This window comes from Acipenser ruthenus, chromosome 2 (assembly GCF_902713425.1).
Source record: "Acipenser ruthenus chromosome 2, fAciRut3.2 maternal haplotype, whole genome shotgun sequence".
NCBI lineage: Eukaryota > Metazoa > Chordata > Actinopteri > Acipenseriformes > Acipenseridae > Acipenser > Acipenser ruthenus.
Window position 1 is genome coordinate 82,381,246 of NC_081190.1, and position 26,754 is coordinate 82,407,999.

Consider the following 26,754-nt stretch of genomic DNA (forward strand, 5'->3'; position numbering starts at 1 on the left):
ACTAAATTTAAAATTAAATAAATATATAAATAAATAAATAAATAAATAAATAAATAAATAATAATAATACCCCTGCTCAATTATATGCTCTGGATTAGAACAATTATTTATTTAATGTCAGATATTTGTTAATTAGTGATTTTATTCAGAATTACATTGTTATTCTCTCTTTAACCAAAACATGGCTTGGACCGAATGACAATGTTTCCCTGATTGAGGCTTCTCTACCTAACTATTCTTTTTTCCAGAAAGTTCGCTCTACTGGGCGGGGAGGTGGACTTGCTACTGTCTTCCGTAGTGAACATAGAATCAAACAGGAAATTGTTGAAGGTTATTCATATTTTGAAGTTTTAACCTTAACATTAAATAGCCCATTGCCTGTTCATCTTATAATTATTTATTGTCCACCTAGGTATATTGACAGTCATGTACAAGAGGATTATTTTACTGGGCGATTTTAACCTTAATGTAGACATTAATTCTGATTCTAAGGTAAGACATATCGATTAAACATTTATTAAAATAAGTTAAATAAGTTCTAAATGCACTTTATATTTCAATTTACTGATAATAGTATTTTGAAACGAATGATGAGAAGGGACGTGTACAAAAAACAGATTATGCTACAATTATAAAACAAAAACAAATGCTTGTGAGCATTTCACAAATCATTTCGGTTTAATAACCCGCAAATTATTATTGCCATAATATTATCACATTACTCTTACACTGTCTACTAAGCCAAAAACGCAAACATATGTTGACTTAATTTGACCAAGATAGGTAAAAAGTGAAGCAAACATTTCATATGTTACCATTTTGGTTTGTCTTTGCTTTTTTCTTTTTTTCCCCCAGCAAGAATAGCAAATGTTTATTTGACTAAGTTTTGACAGCGCATGTTTTAATATTTTCTTGTTGTTAGATTTGAAAAGCACCATGTATTATTTTTGCACTGTAGCAGCTTGCATTTAAAAATAAAACACCTGTTTATCCTTTTCATTCTTTGTTCATTAATAACTGTGGTAGGTTAGGTGGAGGGTCAGGCAATACAGATTTTGCTAGTTAAATTGTCAATTTAATTATATTTTAAATAAAGCCGTCAGACATTTGGAAGTTTTTTAGAAAATAACAAAATGGAAAAGTAAAATGCGTTGTTTGTGGAGTTTTAATGAGCTTCTGTGGCAATACCACCAACCTGCGGGCTCATTTAGTAAGATAGCACCCGACAAAATACGACAGCAGGAACATAAGTGAAAAACAAAAGGAAGCAACACCTTCAGTAACAGCTTATTTTGGAAAAAAAGTTGATCCAAAAAGCATCAGAGCAAAATAAATAACAGGCCTGATAGTGGATGTTGTCACACAAGATATCAGACCTGTTAGTATAGTAGAAGGAGCTGCGTTTAAAAATCTGATTGTGAATCTTGCTCCGGGCTATGAAATGCCCTGTCGAAATACAGACTCCAAATTCATTACTCTGGATCACGAACGTGCAAAGGAAAAGCTTTGACAGGATTTAAGTCAGGAGTGTAATTCAATGTCCATCACTACCGATGTATGGACAAGCATAGCACAAGAAGCGTTTTTAACAGTCACCTGCCATTACATTAAGCAAAACTGGGAACTCGAGTCAAAAGTATTAGCGACACGAAAATTACACGAGAGACACACAGCTGTGAATTTAGCAGATGCGATCAATCAGATAAACACAGAGTTTGAAGTGGCTACAAAAGTAATAGCGCCAATGTGTGCTCAGTAGGGTTGCCAACTCTGACTGTAGCTATTCTGGGAGATTTTTTTTTCCCAACATGTAATGTCATTAATTGTACTGTTCAACTCGTTCACAATATCAAACCATCGTTTTATTGTGTGTGGGTGTAAGGAGTGTCATTGATTAAAACATTATATATAACTATATCACTATTATGAAATATTGCAAAACTAGGTTAGCTCAATAATGTATTAGTTAGCTAACGTTACTATCGCTATGATAATTTTATTTCAAACCGAGAGCGGATTTCTACATGTTTACCCATCTTTTTGAATATTAGTTTGCTAGCTACATAGCAACAACAATGAATAGCTTTAAACCTTCATACTTAAATGCTTAATTAATTATAATTAAATGTTATGTTGTTTTTACCTTAAAGCTGGGTCGCCTGTGGAATGTCGTTGCCCTCGGCTTCCTTCCTTTTAAATCTGTATTTCAGCTGGCCTCTTGCTGCTCTAAGCCACTCTGGGTTCTTTTTTAAGAACTCATGAAAGTCTGCACAGAACATATTGAAGTTCAATTGCACCTGCAGCTCTGCTTTCACAACGCTATCACTCAGTCTGTTTCTGGCCTTGCTCCACAGCTGTGCCATTAAACTGAAAACTCTCGCAGTAGGCATTGGATACAGGCATGGAAAGTGCTACAGAGACCAATTTCAACATTTGACTGTCACCACTCTCTGGCATTGGTCTGAAAACCTCCACCAATCTCTGATCTATTTTCTGCTCCTTTGAGACAATCTCTTCTCTTGATTGCTGTAAAACACAGTAGTCATCATACAGCTTGTCAATGTCAATCTCAATGCAGTGCTGTAACAAGAGTCTCAAAATCGGACCATTTCACATCGTTGTCGAGTGAGAGCACTGCTATTTATTTGAAAACCGATGTTTCGAAATCATACTATTTCTCCAGGTATTCAATGCACCGCGTCAATGTCTTATCCGTTTCCTCTCTGAATTTTCTGTTGTGAGATGGAGAGATGCCCAGAATGACTTGGGCTGATCTTCCATATAATGTGTCCTCTCTTCTTCTCTTTAGTTTTGAATGGAGGCCTTCCATGACACCGTGCAGTTCTGTGCAGCTGACATTGGTGCATTCCAGTTTTTTCACAGCATTATGAAACAATCCCATCAGGTTGTGCAAAAATTAAACATAACAAAGAGGTAGAGACTCATGTTCTTTCTCACAGAATGCTCCCCACACAATCTTGACACATTCTTCTTCCTCCTCTGACAAGAAGTATGCCCTCAATGCTGACCAGCTTTGTAGTACTCGTTCAATTGCGGGCAGAAGTGACAGCCACCTTGTTGGTATGTGCCGAAGCACATCTTTGTATTCCATTTCGAAAAAGGACATAAGAGACTCTGTCTTCTTGGCTGAGGAGGAAAACTTGCTGTATACTTTGAGGACTTTAAGTGTTTCTACGTCAAAACTCAATGCTCTCATCCCATTTTTGAGGCAATTGTGGATTACATGACATTTGCACCCCACTTGTATCAGTCGGTTATTAAGCGGTTTGAGTTTCTGATACTCTGACCTTTGTTTCCAAACTAGTGAGGCTGGTGGAGGACAACCTCGAAAATGACGGAAATCGTGCCTGTACAAGTGAGAGCAGCACAGAGGACTTACCTGTTAAAAAGAAAACAAAGACCGAACAAGCAATAGAAATGTTACTTTGTGGATGGCAACAAACACAAACTACTTCCAAGGAAACCTTAATCCAACAAGAGAGGACGATTTATGCTTCTGAAACTCCATTAAACATCAGCGAAGATCCCTTGATTTGGTGGAAAAATAACCAGACACGCTTTCCCAACCTAGCAGCCTTGGCAAAGAGCATGTTAAGTATCCCTGCAACATCGGTCCCAAGCAAGTGAATGTTCAGCAAAGCAGGGATGCTTTTGAACAAACTCTGTTCCTTGAAACCAGAGAATGTGGATGCCATAATATTTCTGAATAAAAACAGAAAATAAGCTCTGGAGAGAGCACAGACTTTGTTACGTTGGACTTGTAAATAGTTATTCTTGTGTTCCCCGTTGGAGTTTTTTTTCTCTCTAATCCGGTTGTTGTCAGGACATCTTAAGGGAAGACACTAATATTTGTTTTATTAACTTTTTGTGGGGAACCTCGCCGACAGTGTGACTAGACATGAATAATTAGAAATGTGTAGTTTATGTTCAACTGGAGAAACGTTTACTTTTCATGATTAGATTTGATGAAAATATATGTACTTATTATTTACACGTTTCTTTTGCGCTATGCATCGGGTCTGTATGAAAACGATAGTAAAAAAAACACTATCGTCCCAGCCCTACTAAAATATCTACAGGTTTTCGTCGACTAGACTAAAACCAAAAAATGCTGACTAAATTAACACTGGCCAGCGGTAAGGAGAATATTCCAACAGTGGCTTGAACTGAAAACACTGTTTGCTGTTGCGTGTGAGAATGAGCGCTGTTACATGGCAGAACAGCTCTATCGTGTGTTTTGTGATCCACAAAGTCAGCCTATTTATTATTTATAAAAAATGTGCTATCAGAGGTGCAGGCTGTCAACAAAACATTCCAGGGAAATAACGTTGATACAACTAAGTTAATGGATGCACTTGTCAGGCTTGCCACATCACTTGGAAGCAGTGATGATTTTACGACACAGGTTGATTTTCTCACAGATGACATCCACCAGCATCTGGATCCTAATCCACAACTTGGATATGAGACTGAGAAGGCAATCAGGGAAGACACTGTGTCAGAAGCAGCAAAAGTGGCAATACGAGGGCGCTGTGGTAATGTCACAATGCTACTGTTACAGGAGGTACAGAATCGTTTTCCAGACAATATAAAAATGTTATGTTATGTGTTAATGAAGCTCTTCAATTTACAAAGAAATCAATAATGGATCTGGCAGAATTGTTTGTGACATCCACAAGGGATGACATGCCGGCGACGACCCCAGGCGAAGCAGAGCCGGCAGCGACCCCAGGCGAAGCAGAGCCGGCAGCGACCCCAGGCGAAGCAGAGTCGGCAGCGACCCCAGGTGAAGCAGAGTCGGCAGCGACCCCAGGCGAAGCAGTTCCGGCGATGGCAGCAGCGGACCCTCGGGAGGTGACGGCAGCAGCGGAACCCTCGGGAGGCGACGGCAACAGCGGACCCTCAGGAGGCAAACTCAGGAGGGTAGCCCCTGGCCATGGAGGCAGCAGCGGGACCTCCACTTCTCCCTCGTAACCTGTGACTGGTGGCTCCATAGGCGATGCGGAGCAGCAGGCAACCCCAGGCCATGCGGAGCAGCAGGCAACCCCAGGCGATACATGGCACGCATCCTTGGGCAGAGCGAGGCCGACCTTGGGCAGTATGAGGCAGGCATCCTTGGACGATACGAGGTAGGCATCCTTGGGCGGAGCGAAGCAGGCATCCTTGGGCAGAGCGAGGCAGGGCAGGAGCAGTAACTCCCATGGCGGTGGAGGTGGAAGTGGTAAGCAGTCCTCCCATTGTGGTGGAGGAGGGAGTGGCAGGTAATCTTCGGATGGTGGTGGAGGAGGAACCAGCAGGTATTCATCCTCTGCTGGTGGAGGTGGGAGCGGCAGGTAGTCCACCCACGGCGGTGGAGGCAGAACCAGCAGGTATTCACCCTCTGCTAGTGGAGGTGGGAGCAGCCAGCAGTCCTCCCATAGCGGTGGAGACAGAGGCAGCTCCTGCTGCTCTGCTCCTGGCGGTGGAGGTGGTGGAGACAGAGGCAGCTCCTGCTTGAGGTGGTAGAGACAGAGGCAGCTCCTGCTACTCTGCTCCTGGCGGTGGAGGTGGTGGAGACAGAGGCATCTCCTGCTGCTCTGCTCCTGGCGGTGGAGGTGTTGGAGATGGCAGCGATGGCTCCTCTTCTTCTGGGAATTGGTGCTTCTCCTTCTCCTCCTCTTCCTGGAGAATGGGGTAGTTGACCACGAAGTGGCCCCACTCCCCGCAGACAGTGCACCAGTTCACGGCCTCAAGAGTGCTGAGGTAGGCTTCCCAGCTGCCCTTCGGTCATCCCTCCTTCTCCTCTCCAGGGCGGGGGCAGTTGACAACGGAGTGGCCCCCCTTCCCACAAGAAGGGCACCAACTTGAGGCCTCGACCAGGCGAAGGTAGCCATCCCAGCATCCACTCTTGGGCTTCCCTTTCTTGGGCTCTTGACGCTCGGGCTCCACCCTCATGGGCACTGGAACTGGCACCTGCTTCTTCGCCGTCTTCTTGGCACCACTCCTCCTTCCCTTCTTCGGGACTGGCAGTTCCACCTCCTGCCATGGAGGGGGTTGCTCAGGCGATTTGTGCCCGACCTTGCCGACGGCAAAGCACCACTCCTCCCCTTTGAGGCAGGTGAGGCAGATTTCCTGATCCACCTGTGGTGAGGGTATGGCCTTCAGGCGGATCCACTCCTCCACAGTCTCCACCTCACCTCGATCGAAGGCCTGTAAGAAAAGGGGTTCTTCATATGGGCACACGTCAGGGAGGTGCCCATACTCCACGCAGGCGAGGCACCACATAGCCCCTCCTTCCTCTAATGCCCTCTGATTGCACATGCCACCTCTTCATGTACTCCTCCACTTTATCCATTTTATTTATTATTATTTTTTTTCCCCAAACAAAAGCAAAAACACTACTTTTGAAAAAAAAACACAGTATTTCTGGCCTGACGCTTGGCAGCGCTGTCGTCCTGGTTCTGACACCAACTGTGAACAGGTGGCTTTGCAGAGGTTGACGTCAGACCAGAAACACAAACTCAAAACAAGTAATGGCGGGGCAAACTGAAAAGCTACGGCGCTCGGCTTTTATTAAACAAAACAAACAGTTTAAACAAAACAAAATACTCAGAAAACAAATGGCACGTGGGCCAAAGTAAAACAGAACAAAACACAAGTAATCTTCTAGAAAGAGTACCTACAAGGTCTCACAGTTGGTAGCAATCGTCTTTCTTGTACTCACGGTATTGTTTCACCTTCCTCCTCTTAGCTCTCTCCCCTGACAAAGGATCTCTCCTGGCTTTTATAATTTGTGGCTGGAGCCCAATTAATCAATAATTAACAATTACTCAATTAAGGCTCCAGCCACATTCTCACATGTATTTTGGCAGGGAGGAATTTAACCCCCTTCCTGCCGATCCAAAACACACAAACGCAAACTCATATTAATAATAAAAGGAACAAATACATATATACATAAAAACAGTAATAAATCATAACAGTACAACAATATAAATTAATAAGGGACGTGCACCCTGTCACAATATATTATTTGTATTTTCCTTTATTTATATGTATTTGGTATATATTGTATATATGTGTTTGTTTTTCATTTTCATTGCCTGTAACTTACATACTTTTATAATTTGTTTAATTTCTGTAAGTCTCTTTGGATAAAAGCATCTGCTAAATAATTAAATACTAATAAGAATTTGTGTGGAGAATGTTGGCCACCTGCCTGAGGATTAGGAAAATCCTACTGGCTAGAAACAATTGCCATGGGGACCGCAGCTTGCTTCTCAATCCTGCTTGAAAGGTGAAGGTCACAGTCAGCAGTATATCCCTGTGAAGCAATGCAGAATGCTGCAAAGCTTACATTACTATGACTTGGAACTAAATATAATATGTGAAGTTGTTTTGTAAAATACAGAAAGGCAAATAACTATACTGTACAATCACAATTAGTACCAACATGCAGATAACGTCCTCAGGAAAAAACAATACAATTAAAAAGAAGGTATAAATAAACATATAGATGTTATTAAGATTTAAAAGCGAGCTTCTCCTCATAATACTTAATGGAGACATCTCAAGTTGCACCCTGAGGAGTGTATTTGCACAAGGTAACTGAAACAGCCAATGTATATGGGTTTTGGGGCCTAAAAAGATCAATTAAACATCTTCAAATGAAGGTTAAGTAACACAACTTTGAACTCTTAACAATTATATAGGCTGTGCTTGTGGCACTAAGATACCTTAACAAATTTTAGGATTTTCTTGCAAAATTCTTTAGCATATGTTTAAAGATATAATAGCTAGTAATAGTTACTATTCTGCATTTACAAAATTTACAGATAGTCAATAATATTATTAATATAAGCTTTCTGGTTTTCCGCATGCAAATCTTTGCATCTGCTGCTGTATTTTTCAGTTAAAAAATTTGCAATGGTGGAACACAATGGTTTGGTCTGCAATAACACAGGAACATATACAGCATCTATACAATTCTATTGTTTTGACAGGGAAAGCACTCATGCAGTAACAAGACAGCAAGAAGGCAGGCTATTGAAAAGGAGACAATAGTTTTGATTCCCCCCCCCCCCCCCCCAAAAAAAAAAAAAAAAAAATCCTTTTAAACTAGTGCAGAACTATGAAACCAATAATGTGTGTAGTAGCTATGTGTTTATTTGTGGATATGAGGATAGGAGTCAGGCTCCGGAGCTTGACCTTGCTGTAGCTAAGAATTTTGGACCTCCACATAAAATAATTGACTACCCTGATCTAATTGATCTATTTGTATGTATTTATTAGGATGAAGTAATAACAGTATGAAATCTTGATGTAATATACAACCTGTAATTGCATATTCACGTTTGTGCTACATACAGGCACTGTTGGAATGTAGAATGGGAATGGTTGAATGTGGTGGTTGAATGTGTGTTTCTGGCTGGTGAACACACACTGCCCAATGCGATCAAATGTGATGTGATCGCATCAAGCAGTGGGTATCGGGCTGTAAATTAAATCAATTTTACCATTAACGCATCTGATTGAAATACACAAATAGCTTAACAGGTAATTTAATTGTTAAAGGAGAGTAGAAAAGTCAGGGTAAAACACTGAAAACCAGAAACCCTAAGGGGTAGATATACTAAAGTCTTGCGGCTGTCGCAATAGTCACAAACCAGAAGTCTAGGGTGAAATGTACTAAACAAGCACAATGCTGTTAGCGACTTTTTAGGAAATGCTTTGCGGCAGCAGTTTTTCTTTGCGGTTCAACCTTAGATGAATATGGAATTATGGGCATAAATTCGCAAAAAGGGGGCGGGTTCACAAATATTATAAGGAGATGTACTAAAGCTGCTGACAATTGCAACACTTACAATTGCATCAATGTGTTAAGAACTTCTGAAAGCATGTTTTAAACAGTCACAATTGTTGATGGCATTTCCCAGTCCGCTTTTTCTCATGTTTTGCCAGTTGTGCTCAATGTATTTTTGAGATCAAAGTACCTAATTATTACTGAAGTCAGTGTGTACTTACAAGCCTTAAAAACACATTTCTATGACATTTCTGGTTTTCCCAGCGTGTTGTGAGCAATAGACACATGTCTATTGTTAACACATGTGCTGCTAACCCCTCCAGCTCATTCTGAGCATCTGTATAGGACCATGATCTATTGTGTTTTAACTGTCTATAATGATAACAATTAAAATAATTTAAAAAAAACTAAAATCATTTAGTTTCAATTTAAAATAATATTTTATTCACATTGTACACCAATGCGTACAATGCAGCAGCATGATTTATTTTGTGTTACCAGTAGGCTAAAGTAAGAAGAAAGTTAGGTTTTCATTTGATTTTACTACTGTACTGTACACTGTATAGGCCTACTGTACAGATTTATATTTTTACATACTGTAATGTGTAGCCTACCCAAAACACATTAGTGTTATTTCAGCGCAATTATTTATATTTAAATGACACTGAGAACTATAAATGTATGTGTGTGCGATTTTATTGTATTGTTTTTAAACTTGTCACCTCCTTATGTCTGACAAACATGACCGGTTTAGTGAGGGGCTACTGTATAATTATGAAAAGCTTTTGGGGGATGAAGGTTGGGGCCCCACTATAGAATCTGACAGGATTAAACTGCCTTTCATTTTTTATATATATAACAGTATTAAAATAGGTAAAATCAATACGGAGCAGAATGCATTGTACAGACGACGTTTACATTTAACAAGAACAATGTTATTTTGATTCTTGCACCCTTGCATGTATTGACGTTATCCTTCGGGCACCCTCTGCTGCAGCAAACCAAAACTCACCTCCCACTTTGAACAATGTCGTACGACTCTTGCAGTAGAGATCTCGCTAAGAAGATGCAACACATTTTTAAATTAGTATATTGCGGCTCTTTTTTTTCTTAGTACATACTACAAAATGTATTCTTTGCGAATTGTCGCAACAAAAATGCAAATTGCGGTATGTTTGCGCTGCGACTGTCCCATCTTAGTACATCTACCCCGAAGTATATTCCATCTGCAGTGTTGGAATAAAAAAATAAAATCTGTTTCTGTGTTTTTATTTCCTTCACAACCATATTGTTTGTGGGTCAATAAAGCAAATAAGAATAGTTGTTTTTGTTTTTATTGTAAAACCAAGATTGTACAGTTGTTCAAAATAACATTCCAGTTCAAATGTAAAGTTGTAGTTAATGCACACCCCATAAGTTAGCATTAAAGTATGTACTGCATTTACTGAAAGTGCTCTTAACTTCAAGGTAATGTTCCATTTTACTCACCCAAAATTTTTTGTACACATAGTGTCTAAATTGGAGAGCAATTAGCTGTAGCTGTGAGCTAAATATGTTTATATGAAATATTTTTCATACAAAACCTACAAACTATGTATTTTACCCACAGACACTTGATGATGACAAAAGCACAGAATCTGAACCATCCAAACCTAGCATCATCTGGATAACACAGTGTGTTGGTTTACAGAAGTACTGTAAAATCTAATGTTGTAGCAAAAAATGTATAAATGACAAACTATCTGAATACTTTGAAAAATGATTACAGAACACAGAGTAGTACTGTCTAGGTATACCTTGTAATTCCAAGATTACATTAAGTTTAATTTTACTTTCTCTGTTATGTAAACAAAGATTTTACTACAGATGTGTCCAGGGCCGGATTAAAGGACGTGGGGGCCTGACACTAACCCATATTTTGGGGGCCCTATGCATTACTATGGTGAATGGTGGACAGAGTGGGGTAGTTGCTGGATCGGAGAGTGGAGCAGAAATTTCCAGACTGCTCTTTCACAGCACTGAGAAGAACTGTGCACAATTTTATTTTTCTTAAATACATGTTTTTTTAAAAGGTGACAAATACAGATGCAGTCATTGTACAGTACTTTCCATCATGGCTGTGCACGCAACATTCATTTTCCAGTTTCGAACCAAAATTAGGCACTTTTATGTTTTGCAGACTTGAATTGCATTTTTATAAAAAAAAGCTTTTATATTCAATGTGATTGGCGTTGCACTTTATAATTCATTATGGAGGGAAAAATATGTATTCTCCCGATTGTGGCGCTACCATATAAATATGTGAGAAACGTCATCAGTGTGTCCATCTGTCTGTGATTATTACATAGCCTATATTGTTTTTATACAGTATATATTTTCTGCACTCTTAAGGATAGTTCATAGACTACAGGGTGGTCCATCAGCCCTGTTGAGTCTCACTCATATGTGTTTGTGGGTTACTTTGAGCTCCCTATGAGATACTCAGATACAAACAAGCCCAGTAAAGGTCATTTGGTACGAATCATATGCAAAGTGTAAAACAGGTGAGTACACCATACATAACATTGTTAATTGCAAGATAATATTTCCTAGCTTTTACATGATTTTCAATTTACGCATTTTTTCAGTAACAATAATAATGAGAAAATGTCTTCGAATTGAATTAGATAACTTATCTGAACATTTTATGTAGGCTTTTTTCTTTGTAGATCATAGCCTTTACTGCCTTGTGCCATATGACAGAAATCACATGCAAGTGATAATGATTAAATCTCACTGTTAATGGTGATTTTAATTAGCATTCAAACATCCGTGGGAACATAGAACACAAAATGATGCAAAATAGATCAAAAGGCTTCAGTCCCAGGCAGTAAAGTACAAAAACATTAGAAGTGCACAATATAACATCCACTGAGGTTAATAGGTCAGTGGTTTTGATTTATGATTTCTATTACATGAGATCAGGTGTTAAAACTTCATGCTGATACTGGACTCAACTCTCGCCAAGTTAAGCATCAACTAAGACATAGCTTCTTTTACTGTAAACTAATGTGATCCATCTGTGTTTCCCTCCATCTGATGATGTAGATATCCTTCTGCCTGGTATTGATGGACGAACTGTAATGCTGGATCCAGGGATCAGCCTATTTTGCCTCCCTAGCACATCAGCATGATAAATGTCTGGACTGAGCCAAGTAGGTTACCTCTCTGGGGTCTTCAAGTGGACACCTTCAATCCGTGGTGTTTTGTTGACTAGCCCACGACACCTTAAGAAGGCTCGACAGTGAATCTGGCTTCCCAGCATCACCCCCCTCCATCCCCCACTCAGCTAAGCCTAGCTTACTTACTTTTCTTTACATCGATGTTGCTTTCTTTCTACTATGCTTGAGGTCCCCAACCAGAATCTTTTCGTCTCAACCAGAGCCAGTTGCTGCTCCTCTCTGCTGCTTCAGATTCTCATGAACGTGAACGTGTATTAACCCTTTTCATGAACGTGTATTAACCCTTTGCGGTCCATTTATTAATCGCGCGTCAGGCACGCCAGGTCTAATTAATTTTCACACGCGCAGTTAATTTTATACGCGCTGTTTAAAAGTATTTTTTTTCACAGTCAAACGGGTTTAAATGGCCCTGCATATCAACAAAGCACACACTAGGCATCTCCAGCCCCGCCCCAGCCTTTTGTTTGCTATAGCGTTCAGCTATGTAAGAAATAAATAATAATAATAATAATAGTCGTACATACCGATCGATCATCTCCAGATCACTCGTTTTATCACCAAACTCCTCAATAATGCGATCCAAGTCATTATTTTATTACTATAACATCTGAAAAAAGCTCTGCAAATGTCCATGATAGTCTCAGTGCGCTGACGCACTTAGCCAGCTTGTTTACTATGGACGCCCATTATCTGATACCTGATACCATGTATGACTATTCATGAAATACGCCTTTTTTTTTTTTTTTTTTTTCCGACTTGTCTCGGCTCCTGTCGCTACCACTCGGCAATTGAATGGTTTTCTCGGCTTTTTCCGGAGAAGAAACGACTAAACACCCGTTTATTGCGTTGCTATAATGATGTCGGACCCAGTCCAACAAAGGACCTGTGAGGAATAATTGCAATGTCGGACCCAGTCCGACAATGGACCGCAAAGGGTTAATGATATAACTGGACTAATTAATGAAACTGCTGTGTCTTAGGAAAAAAACAAACTGCTGTGTCAAGAAAAAGGGTCCCTTGGTTCCTGGCAGACATACTGAACTATGTGACCTACTGATTAGTGGACCGGCGCCTGAACTGGATTAGGCTGAGTGGACAGTTGAATTTTGTACAGATAATTCACACGTGCATCAACAATCGTTTTGACACAAGGAAGACATAAACTAGCGATGTTCCAGTGGAAAAGGACATTAAAACATCAAAGGACTGAGAGTTTAACAAAAGGCAAGATACACAAATTATCTCATGAAAGTGGCTATTTAGCAGAGTGAAAAAGACTATAAATATCCAAGCAAAACTGAACATTTTGTGCTCCACATCAAATGCTAAACAGGGTGCTGTCACTCTGCTAAGCAAAGCTGCAACTCTGGGACTTTGCCTAAAAACGGAATCAAGATGGGACTCTGCCTGAAAACAGACGCAAGCTGCAAGTGAGTTAACAACCACAAGTAACGAGACTGAGGCCCGGCTGGAGGACTGTCGTAAAACTTACAGCGACTGTTATCAGACAAACCAGTCTAGGTCTGCTGTACACCTAAAACCACAGTATCCAAAATAAACTGTGCCCTGCTACCTGCGTAGCTAAAAGATCCAGCGAATAGGACAGAGCGGACGGGCGCTGTTGTGGATCCTCTACCGAGGACTGAAGACTTTGTTGCAGCTGTTTGTTGTTTCTATTAAGAATTGAAAGCTTTGCTGCTGAGTTTGATCCAATGTAGGATTGAAGACTTTGTTGTGGAGTGGAGAGTTTTTGTTCTGGACACTTCAACAGATTGAGTTTCCAAGCCATCAGATCAAAAGTCTAAGCTTCAAGGAACCATTGAGTATAATTCCAGTTGCATTTTCCTTTCATGGAACTAAATTAATTAACTGTAACAGATTCTCATAGAATTGAACTGTTAATTATTTAGAGTTTGCACACTTTGTGTGTGAAATAACCTTTAGTGAAGTAACTATAAGTATTCTACCTCATATTGTTGTATGAGGAATGTCTTTAAAAGTAAACTTATCATATACTTAATCTATATACCATCAATAATCTTAATGTTTGCATTATCTCAGATTTACTCTGTACTTGGATGTGGCCGTTTGTGAGCGAGCGACTAGCTACGTCATAGCTTGCTCGTGCTGCAGTTTGTGTGTGAGAAGACAGACAGTGTCATGTTTCAATTGGCTGCTAGTCAAGTTAAGCCAGTGAGAGTTTTGAATTGTGTTTTGTTTTTAGAGACTAAGATTTACTTTCTAACTTTTCTGATTTCTGTTTATTATTTGTGTACTTAATTAAATACTACTGTTGGTTAAACATTCCTTGTGTCTGCGTGTGAATGTGTGTCAACAGTAAATCCTCTATCTTTGTATCACGTCATTTAAATATTGTTAGTAAGAGAACTAATCAACCCAGATAAATTATCAATTATTGAATTGTTCCTACAATCCCATCTCTCTGAGGAACCGAGTTGTGGAGTGTGCCACAAATCCTCGACAACCCACCTCCACTGGGTAAACCTGGACTCTCCATCCTCGTTGTACCACTTCAGCAGCCAGTTGAGCGTACTAAAGTTTTTTCCTTTCATACACCTCATCCACAGCATCCTCCCATGGCACTGTTAACTCTACCAGGTGAACAAGGTGTGCTGATCCAGACCACAAGACAATATCAGGTCAAAGGTTAGTGGTGGCAATCTCAGGTGGGAAAATAAGATGTTGTCCAACATGAGTTTTGGTTTTAATACCTTTCCTTGGTGGTTGCTCCCCAGGACAGAGCAATGTTGTTCTTCGTGTGTCATATATTGCTGGAATTGGTGGCAACCTATTGGTCATGCTGCGCTTGTCTTCCAATGCTAAGGCCAAACATCGCAGCACCTGGTCATGTCGCCAAGTAAACCACCCTTGGCTAAGACCCACCTCGTATCCTGTCAAAATCTGTCAATGTAGCTGGCGATGAACACAAAGGACACCACGGATCCTCTCCTACCCATAGATTAAGTTTTTGTGGTGATGGGAGAACATCATATGTTGACCTGGTGAGGAAACTGATCCTGCTCTGTTCCATTGTCCATAGATCTTGCCAGCCAATCTTGCATTGTTCCATACTCTCCCATCTCATCCATCCTCCCTGCTTGGCCTGGGAAACTGCCTTTACGCACCTCATCCTCTCCTCCTGCTTTTGCACCTCGTTGACTACCAGCTTCCTCCGTTGAGCTGGGGCTGCTTTGTGCCATGTAGGAGGAGCTGAACTGAGACCAAGGCCTCCTCTTCCATGCCATGGTAAAATGATTACTTCCATTGCCATGGTAAAAGCCAGTGGAGAAATGGTGCATCCTGCCATTATTCCACTTTCTAGGCATTGCCATGTAGTGCTGAATTCTGAAGTTGAAAAACTAAATTGCAAATCTCCAAAGTAAGTTTTCACTAAGTTTGTTATTGTCCTCGGTACACTGAAAAAATCAAATGCTACCCAAAGAAGCTCATGTGGTACTGAACCATATGCATTAGCTAAATCCAGGAATGTGACATGGAGCTCCTTCCTCTCCTTTTTAGCTGTTTGAATTTGCTGCCAGATCACACTGAGGTGCTCTAAGCATCCTGGGAAACCTGGAATACCGGCTTTCTGTACTGAAGTGTGAATGAAGCAGTTATTCAATGGGTAAGCTGACAATCGCTGAGCAACAATGCTGAAGAAAATCTTGCCTTCCACATTTAACAGGGAAATAGGGTGAAACTGACAGATACTCGTAAAATCTTTTTCCTTGGGTATAACGACCCTACCTGCTTGGCGCCATGCTCTTGGTACAACCTGTTTTTTTCCATGCTACTTTCATCAATTTCCACAAGATTCGTAGAAAACCATGACCACTTAGTTTACCAGAAAGCCCAGCAGCTAATTTATACAATAGCAACAGAATATATATATATATATATATATATATATATATATATATATATATATATATATATATATATATATACACACACACACAGTGCTGTGAAAGTATTTGCCCCGTCTGATTTTCTGCATTTTTGCACATTTTTCACATTGCATTTGGTCAGATTTTTTTGTGGGTTGTAGTAGTATATAGAGGGAGTCTGAGAGAAAAAAATGGCACCAAAGTTTGGTGCTTCTTTCATTTGTTTGGTGTGCAAGGTAATCAAACATGCAATCTTTAGGTTTGAAAAAGTTATTGCCCCCCCTAGTTAACTCAACCCAATTAAAGGGATAATTAGGGTCAGCTGTTTGAGTACTTTGGTTAACAACCAGACCTGATTTGGGCAAGCCCTGCCCAATATAAATCTGACTAACTTTGTCCCTTACCATCAGAGTGAAGTTGTCAGCACACAGATTTAGAGGCACATCATGCCACGAACAAAAGAAATTCCTGAAGACCTCCGGAAAAAAAGTTGTTGATGCCTATCAGTCTGGAAAAGGGTTACAAAGCCATTTCTAGCTCTGGGGCTCCACTGAACCACAGTCAGAGCCATATTGTCCAAATGGAGAAAGTTTGGGAAGTAGTGAATCTTCCCAGGAGTGGCCTTCATGCCAAAATCTCTCCAAGAGCAAGGCGTAAAATTGTCCAGGAAGTCACAAAGAACCCTAGAACAACATCCAGGGATCTGCAGGCCTCTCTCGCCTCAGCTAAGGTCAGTGTTCATGACTCCACCATCAGAAAGACACTGGGCAAAAATGGGATTCGTGGCAGAGTAGCAAGGCGGAAACCATTGCTCACTAGAAGAACATGAATTCTCGTCTCAAGTTTGCCAAAAAGCACCTGGATGATCCTCAAGAGTTCTGGAACAATATTCTGTGGACAGATGAGTCAAAAGAAGAACTTTTTGGCAGACATGGGCCCTGTTAAGTCTGTCGAAAACCAAACACTGCATTCCACAGTAAGAACCTCATACCAACGGTCAAGCATGGTGGTGGTAGTGTCATGGTATGGGGATGCTTTGCTGTATCAGGACCTGGATGCCTTGCCATCATTGAAGGAACCATCAATTCTGCTCTGTATCAGAGAATTCTACTGGAGAATGTCAGGCCATCCGTCCGTGAGCTAAAGCTGAAGCGCAGCTGTGTCATGCAGCAAGACAATGATCAAAAATACATAAGCAAGTCTACATCAGAATGGTTGAAGAACAAGAAATTTAAAGTTTTGGAATGGCCTTGTCAAAGTCCAGACCTAAACCCCATTGAGATGTTGTGGCAGGACTTGAAATGAGCAGTTCATGCTCGAAAACCCACAAATGTCACTGAGTTGAAGCTGTTCTGCATGGAGGAGTGGGCCAAAATTCCGCCACAGCGCTGTGAGAGACTAATAAATAATTACAGGAAGTGTATGGTTGCAGTTATTGCTGCTAAAGGTGGCGTAACCAGTTATTGAGTCTAAGGGGGCAATCAATTACTTTTTCACATGGGGGCATTGGGTGTTGCATAACATTCTTTAATAAATAAATGAAATATGTATCAAATTGTTGTGTTATTTGTTCACTCAGAGTCCCTTTTATCTAATATTAGGTTTTGGTTGAAGATCTGATAACATTCAGTGTCAAAAATATGCAAAATTGCAGAAAATCAGACAGGGGGCAAATACTTTTTCACGGCACAGCTATATATTGTGAAAGAACTCACCCTCTCGGGTTCGTTGCCCCTTTAAAAATACGACCCAGGACACTCAAATGGATTTTTCAGCGCGGTTGCGCTATTTTTTAATAAACACAAAAGTAAAACAAAACACACAAAATAAACACCTAGCTCTTCTGGAGCACTAACTCAACTTTCAGGAACACCCTGACTAACACGGGACAGCTACGCTGTTTACCCGTCCTTCCCAAAACACACTGGTTTCAAACAGCACTTACTTTTCTCTTCCTTTGGCTACTCGGAGACAGCGCACCTCTCTGCCTCCTTCCATTCAGCAGCCCCGAGCAGACTGCTTGCTCTCCTTTTAAACCCCCGCACCTGGGTCTAATTCCCTAATAGCCCAGGTGCGGATGATAATTAATAAAACAATTAAACTAAACAATAATACAATTAGAAAATCAAATGAAACAATAAAGCAACACAAATCAAAACTGTGTATTTCTTTCGCAGGGAGGTTTTAACCCCCTCCCTGCTGTCTCTCACAACCCTCTATCTTACAATATATATAGCAAATCAAAAAAAAAAAAAATTGTTTTTTTCCAAAGCTGTTCATAGATTCCTTCTACGGACTGGTAGTAGCATTGCATTCAATAGAACAAAACAATGTTTTTTCAGAGACCATGCTGTAATCAAGAAAGAAATGCATAGCCATCATAAAAGAACAAAATTAACCAAAAGCAAGCTTCTGTGCGCCTCCCTTCCTCTGTGTGTGGGCCCGTCCGCCCACATGCAGTTTTTGTAAAATGTCCCAAACAAACGGCGACCTCGCGGGGCCCCAATTCGGCTGGGGTACCTACGCTAGAGGATAATTTGCGTATAGGTTAATCTGGCCCTGGATTTGTCATACCCACAGGATGTGTGTGTATTTACGCAATATACTTAATTAAAAGAAAAATTACATGAGTTGATTCCAGACTGCACAGCTGTCAGATTTACATTGATTTTAGACAGTCAAAATGTACAAATCATGCCAGTTTCCAGAATAGACAGGTTCTAGATTGTAGAGGTTATTACACTATTCATTTCAATAGAGATTTGGCTGAGACCCCAAACTTATGCCAATACAGAATGCTGGTTATGTAGAGAGGCTGGATTAGACCGGTTTTACTGTGTCTTTAAATAATTGAAAATGAACATAAACGTTTTGTGCCTTTTACATTTGGATAGTCTATAGTTATGTCTGGTGTCTTTGGTATGATGTAATGTTCATTATATATTTAATATCTACATTGTGTTATTGTTTTTAAATGTGGCTCTTCATAAGATCAACTTTGAAGCTGTCTTTAAAATGATCTGCATAACCTCTACTGATGTAGATACTACTGCGAGTTCTACAACACGCGAATGAATGTGTTTTTATACTATGTTATATGACACACCTTCTACAAGGTACGGTGTTAGAGAAGCTGCAAAATACCCTTTGTTTTAATACCAAGCAATTGGCCAGCATTGTGAATTTTGGTTTTAATACCATAATATCATAATATTTATATTAAAAAATTACCTCTCCATTTGTGTCCATGTGACAGAATTTTTTTGTCCATGTTTCATGAAAATCTGTGCGGTAGTTTTTAAGTTACAGAATCACAGAAAAATGTGTTTTAACAAATTATTCAGTTTTTTTTGCGCTAAAATAACTCAAAAACGGCTGCATGTTTAAACACCATATCCGGCAGGTGGACAGTACTCATTGACTAGGAGTGCCTTTTTTAGATCCATAAAAATTGATAAAGTATTTAGCAGGTGATTTGAATTATTCTTTGTGCATGAGTGGTTTATGCTCCACCATCAAGAGTAAGTTATTGGGTATTCATCAGTTTAATCATTCTCTGTGGTAATTTATTTTGAATTCCTTAGGCCACTTACGTCTTGTGGTTCTTGTGGATCCTGACTTTATCCATTTAATTTGTTACAACTTAATTAAATTTATTTTTTAAAATGCTTCTGACCTTAACTTAAGTCTGTGAAGCTAAACCCCACATGCAGTACCATGATTGACAGCGCTGTCTCCAATGGGGACTCCATAAGTTGATTTAGCAACGATTTAAATTGTACCTCTTTTAAATATTTACAGCCAACATATTAGTCAGTATATATTTAGTTTATATGCATTATATACACTTCAGAACATAAGCATAAAATATCTATATTCTTAATACTAATATATTGTGTACGATAACGTATTACAAACAATATAATGTGCAAGATAATTAATATTACCAAATGTATGAGTGTTTGTTTCAGATATACATTTATGTTTGTGTTGATATGTAAATAAATCATGTTCACCTGCGGGGCGTATCAACTTCAACCTCTGTCTCGATCACCTGCCTGTCACTCAGCAGTGAATGCACACACACACACACACACACACACACACACACACAACACACAACACACGGCTACCCTGTCACAAGCATTAATACCCTGTGTCTTTCTAAACAAGGGATTTAGGGGAGCTCCCTTATAAAAGCTGAATCTCAAAACAATAATTGTGTGAATATAGTAAGTGCTACAGCTGTGTATGATGGTATTTAAAACAGAATTCATTTATACAATTCATCCGACTTTTTACATATCTGCCCTTACTTGGAAAACGGTTGTATTTCTGGAGGGAGAATCTGCCCACTAATCAACACATCATATCCAAACGCCATAAAAACTCAGTGTGGCTTTCAATCATGTTGCTTCTTTTCTTTGCCCTCTAAGTCACGTGCGGCAAGGCCAAACATGAACACGGCCGTCTTTAGAGCCTGAAGGAAGGGCTACCCTCAACCATGGATTCCCTAAGGTAGGGTTTTTTTCCTTACATGGGAGCATGGCACGCTGGAGAGGCCGGGTTCTCCCTCAGTGCATTTCATGCTCGGAGAGCGGGCCCGTGTCTCAGCTGCTTACTTTTCATTCATCCTTTTCCTATTTTTGGGGGGTCGGTGGCATGGCCCCACTGCATTTGTTGCATTAACCATTCATAATCTTCATTTTATCCAGTCATGGTTGGGTGGCTTTGTCTTTTGGGGGGAGGTGGCTCTACGAACCACCTCCTATCTGCGGCACTAGACTACTTGATGTCATCGTGTATTCGCTAGTCGGCCAGCATTGCGGATAGCTGTCAGCAGCCATGGACAAGGTCTCCAGCGCAGTTCATCATCTGTCATTAATCTGCCTGTTCAATTGCAATTTAAATCACCCACATTGCGGATTCTCCGTCCTGAACTGGTCCCACCGCAGTCGTATATACGACGGATTACTGTACACAATAAATGACTTGTCTGTCTCCATTTGTGTTAATATTCCAACTATTCTAATTAGCTTTTCCAATTCACATATAATTGTATGACTACATGAAAACAACCATGGTTGTTCTGGTTTTAGCCCTGACTTCATCTGCGCAGTGGTTACTACACATGTTGTCTGAAGTGAACCCACCTACTGTGCGAGTTAAGCGGTGTGTGCTGGAAAGCCTTGTCAGAACATGGGTCAGGTAAGGGCGCAGTGGCGGTCTTACCTGACAATTTCCCACCCTTTTCAGAACTGTCAGCTCTTACCGTCAAGTAAAACATAGTTTTATCTGTTTAACTATAAAATACCAAAAGATAAATAATTTAGACTAAGATCCAGTGGTGTAAGTAGTGACAATGTTCTACACCAATGTTAGTCCTTAATGTGTTAACACTTTTTGAAACCTTTTTGAATCAGCATTGTAATGATTTGGTAATAAAACTATTGACCATGGAATAACATTTAAAAAATCCAAAGGACAAAATTTGCCATCCCAAAAGGACTAAAGGCCATTTCACTGTAAAAGAAGTGTGAATTTGTGAGCACAGCACAGTGATGTTACTTCAGTGTAGACTCAGCTAAGCTTCAGGCATCTCAAGAGTCTAAACAGCTTAACTTGAACAGATGGAAAGCATTTGAAAAATGCTCGGCTTTTATTTTTTTTGGTGCAATTTTGATCTTACAGTACTTTGAATAGGACAGCAATACTGTACCTTTTACTCAGGACCACATTGATTATCAGCAAGAAATATGGTATTGTTTAACAGAGCTATTTTTAAAAATGAATTCACTCCACAAGTCAGTTTGGGTATACAGCATCTGTCTACCATTTTTAGTGATGTAGTGATTAGTGATGTAATTTATTTGTGTATGCAGTGGCTTTGCCAGGTGTAGTTCATTACATTGCACTGTTCTACAATCTTGCAATCCTAACTACACTAGGATAAACCACTTCACAAATGCAAAGCAATGATGTTATTTTTGGGAGGAGCCATAACAAACACACAGTGTGTGGGGGGTAACTATTGACATGTAAAGAATATTACTGTAAAAATTACCAAAAAAAAAGTGCATTGATTTTTTAATTATTATTATTATTTTTTAATATGGCATACTTTCTCTGGAGCCTTTTGGCAAAGAAATGAACATTGCATATTGTTAAAACCAAAAATATAAGCTCACTTGGATACTACAATTTGTATAAAAGTAGTATTTTAGTATGTTCTTTACATCTGGAGCAAGCTCTCTTATCTGATTATTAAATTTGAATTCCCCTTCTGGTAGACGCTGTCAATTGAATTAATCAATGATCTAGTTTCAGTGATTCAGTCAGCAGCTCTATACACTTTAGTAACCTTCATATCCCATTTTCTTTCTGCAGGTTGTCATTCTTCCTTACACACCATTCGTTTTGATTGTTGCTTTCCATTTTGTATTCGTGTTACAGCTTCTCTATGAATTATTTCCCCTCTCTGCTCAAATTAATCTAAATGATTTTCCCACATAGCCTCTCTTCATTGCTTTCTTTTCTTTTTTGGGGATTTAGCTTTTACTACTTGTCAAAAAAAGCTCAAAGGAAAATAGAGTAATACAAATTGAACACCCACCACAGCCAAGCAGAATGGGTACAAACCACAGTGTGCATGATCTTAAAACCCTTATATAGAGCAGCACATCTTTGATTTTTTTACAGAATTATAATACACCTGCAGTTATTTTAATACAGTATACAAATAAAAGGATGAAAACCAAATACTGCATGTTTCATGTTCTCTTGAAAGATAATTCTGCAAATGATAATTTTAATGGGTGATTTGTTGACAAACCTATTAACATTACCAGACAAACAAAAATACAGTAACATGAGGACCACAGTAAAATGTTGTTTAAAAATGTTATGGTGGCAGTATTAAGAATTAACACTGAATTATAAGATACAGACATTCTAAGAGTAAATACTACCGTAAGTGAGTCCTGTATTAAACATGCAGCTGTTATACATTACATTACTCTGTAGCTTGTAACTCAGGACTTTGGTATGAATATGTAAGCTGCATAGGAAAACTGTTCACATTGAGGTCAAAGGAACAGCTGTGCCTTCAAAGTAAGTACGGTAATGACTGACTTTACTTCAACCTACCAAAATACAAGTTGGAAAAAGAATGCAGAGTTAGAATTCTATAAATGCACACTTACCAAATGACCTGTAGAACTCCTCCTTTGAGAGATGCTTATCACCATTGTAATCATCGTATTTCAACAGATCAAACAAAGTGCACTTCGAGAGATCCTTAGCCAGTCCTTCTTGTTTTATTACCTAATATGGAAAAAAAAAGCTTTGTTAATGGCTATATCAGTTGTAATATAAACATGGTTTGCTGTAAAGCCTGAAAAATTTATGAACATTGAAACATAAAAGGAAAATGGTGTAAATGATTATGAAAAGTACATTAATATAGTGGTCGGCCAATATTGTGTATGTAAATATATACACAGTATATACATATATATATATACATACATCTGGAAATCTTATTGTATCCTTCTCCAGCTTTATGACAATAAATCATTTTCTGCCAAAGGCCTTCAAATAGCTCTTTAATTGTTCTCATATTAATGTATTGGTAATGACAGCAATCATCTTCTACCTAACCCTTTTATACTCTCTAACAATGTTCAACTACAAGCCAGCATTTTATAGACTAGAATTAGATTCTGCATTATCATATTGAAATTTCTAGCACCTTGTAGACAATACTATAATAGCATCAAAGGGTATGAATACTTCTGAATTGGCATTTTTGCAGAAAAAAATTGCTGAAGTAAATAATTGTAGATATCTATTTCTTGAAACTTTTTTTTATTCTTATCCACAAAAGCAAAACTTTTGCTACAAAAGATTTTTCAAAATTTCTAGAAATTATAAATTTCCATTGGGGTATGTAAACTTTTGACTAAAATTGTGTGTGTGTGTGTGTGTGTGTGTGTGTATATAACACACTGTAATGTTGTTGAAGCTGACACCCTGGAATCCTTCAAGAAGCTGTTTGATGAGATTCTGGGATCAATAAGCTAATAACAAGCAAGAAGGGCCGAATGGCCTCCTCTCCTTTGTAAACTTTCTTATGTTCTTTTATATATATATATATATATATATATATATCATCCAGAATGGTTTCACTTTTCAGAGGGCTGTCATGTGAATAAGGAAGCACTACGACTACATATTACAGATTTCCTATTACGGTAGTCTCCACGTATAGGAACACCGTCTAAGAGAACACCCTTGTGGCAAAACAGATTTTTCTCATTGATCACTCCTCATAATCATCAAACTTAAATTCAAATGGTTTCCTCAATCTTTTCACTTGTGACTTGTCATCGAGAGTGTCTTGAGGCACACTGATTGGTTTATTAAATCTTTCCAGAACTGCTGTCATATCATTGCCTTGTTTTGTATTCTGATTTCCACGAGTGCACCTCATCGCTACAAAATGGCATGTAAACAGATGTTGAAATGCGCCGCTGTTTCTCTTGTTACAAAAAGCTGGAAATTGTTCGAGCTCTTGAAAAAAACCTGTATCAGACACGTCGTTGAGGAATGTTGTGTTTTACGTTCTGGTGAGTTGCGTCACCATTCTGTTAAATAATTTTGTTTATGCCTTGAATATTGCTCCTGTACAGGTATTCATGATTAATCTAGAGCTGCAGCATTTTTTAAAGTGTATAGGGGTGCTATGTTAATTTAGTTTTATTAACATACACTTTATTGCTTTTCTCTTATTATATTAATTTCATATGTTGATGCACATGCGTCATGACAAGTAATACATGTTTATTTATTGACTGATTGTGGTGGTCAACTCCATCTTAAAGAACACTTCGGCTAAGAGAACACTTTGCTTGATTCCCGAGGGGTGTTCTCTTAGCCGAGACTACTTTATTAACAATACATTGCTTGTATACCTGTAATATTTAGAGATGCCACTACATAGATCAGGGGTTCTCAAACTGAAAACTGATAAAAAGTAAACTGCAAAGAAGAAAGAAAACCTATACTGAAGCCAAAGTAAATATTTTGAGCTGTAAGGTTGTTTGTATAATTTGTGAACAAAATTGTGACAGACCACTTTTTCCCAGAATTGTCTGGAGTTTGTCTTGTAAGGATGTGACATTTGGGTAAACGTCAGGCTGTACAGTTCGACTACATTACTACATACTTATTCTTTAAGGAACACTACCCACCTGTGACAGCTCGTTGCTGTCGACAAGACCACTGTTGTCCGAGTCAAAGTATTTAAACATCAGGTCTACGAGCACTTTCTTTAGGGACATTTTGTCTTCATTTTCCCCCACATTTCCTTGTCTGACATACTTCTGGTTCTGCAGATCAAGCATCTTATTTTTTAGTTGGCCATAGTCAGATGTCCTGCATTTGTCACCTGCAAAAAAAAAAAAAAAAAGTATTTCCAGACAGTCCGCGTTTATGAAATGTATTTCAGGCAGACTTTTATAATGACTGTTTCTTTATATATATATATATATATATATATATATATATATATATATATATATATACAGACGTGCTCAAATTTGTTGGTACCCTTACAGCTCATTGAAATAATGCTTCATTCCTCCTGAAAAGTGATGAAATTAAAAGCTATTTTATCATGTATACTTGCATGCCTTTGGTATGTCATAGAATAAAGCAAAGAAGCTGTGAAAAGAGATGAATTATTGCTTATTCTACAAAGATATTCTAAAATGGCCTGGACACATTTGTTGATACCCCTTAGAAAAGATAATAAATAATTGGATTATAGTGATATTTCAAACTAACTCGTTTCTTTAATTAGTATCACACATGTCTCCAATCTTGTATTCAGTCATTCAGCCTATTTAAATGGAGAAAAGTAGTCACTGTGCTGTTTGGTATCATTGTGTGCACCACACTGAACATGGACCAGAGAAAGCAAAGGAGAGAGTTGTCTGAGGAGATCAGAAAGACAATAATAGACAAACATGGTAAAGGTAAAGGCTACAAGACCATCTCCAAGCAGCTTGATGTTCCTGTGACAACAGTTGCAAATATTATTAAGAAGTTTAAGGTCCATGGAACTGTAGCTAACCTCCCTGGGCGCGGCCGCAAGAGGAAAATCGACCCCAGAGTGAACAGAAGGATAGTGCGAATGGTAGAAAAAGAACCAAGGATAACTGCCAAAGAGATACAAGCTGAACTCCAAGGTGAAGGTACGTCAGTTTCTGATCGCACCATCCGTCGCTTTTTGAGCAAAAGTGGGCTCCATGGAAGAAGACCCAGGAGGACTCCACTTTTGAAAGAAAAACATAAAAAAGCCAGACTGGAATTTGCTAAAATGCATATTGACAAGCCACAATCCTTCTGGGAGAATGTCCTTTGGACAGATGAGTCAAAACTGGAGCTTTTTGGCAAGTCACATCAGCTCTATGTTCACAGACGAAAAAATGAAGCTTTCAAAGAAAAGAACACCATACCTACAGTGAAACATGGAGGAGGCTCGGTTATGTTTTGGGGCTGCTTTGCTGCGCCTGGCACAGGGTGCCTTGAATCTGTGCAGGGCACAATTAAATCTCAAGACTATCAAGGCATTCTGGAGCGAAACGTACTGCCCAGTGTCAGAAAGCTCTGTCTCAGTCGCAGGTCATGGGTCCTCCAACAGGATAATGACCCAAAACACACAGCTAAAAGCACCCAAGAATGGATAAGAACAAAACATTGGACTATTCTGAAGTGGCCTTCTATGAGTTCTGATCTGAATCCTATTGAACATCTATGG

At 39.2% G+C, this 26,754-nt stretch overlaps 1 protein-coding gene across 3 annotated transcripts in view; it reads right to left on the reverse strand.

The window, feature by feature from the left end:
* Nucleotides 1-26,754, reverse strand: part of LOC117409420 (follistatin-related protein 5-like) — a 256,417-nt gene that overhangs the window by 106,234 nt on the left and 123,429 nt on the right. For all 3 annotated transcript variants that reach the window (XM_034908687.2, XM_034015436.3, XM_034908681.2), the window contains exons 5-6: nucleotides 25,184-25,380; nucleotides 23,135-23,255 (exon numbers count right to left, since the gene is read on the reverse strand). In XM_034908687.2, coding sequence (XP_034764578.1) covers nucleotides 23,135-23,255; nucleotides 25,184-25,380 — 318 coding nt within the window. The remainder of the gene's footprint in view (nucleotides 1-23,134; nucleotides 23,256-25,183; nucleotides 25,381-26,754) is intronic.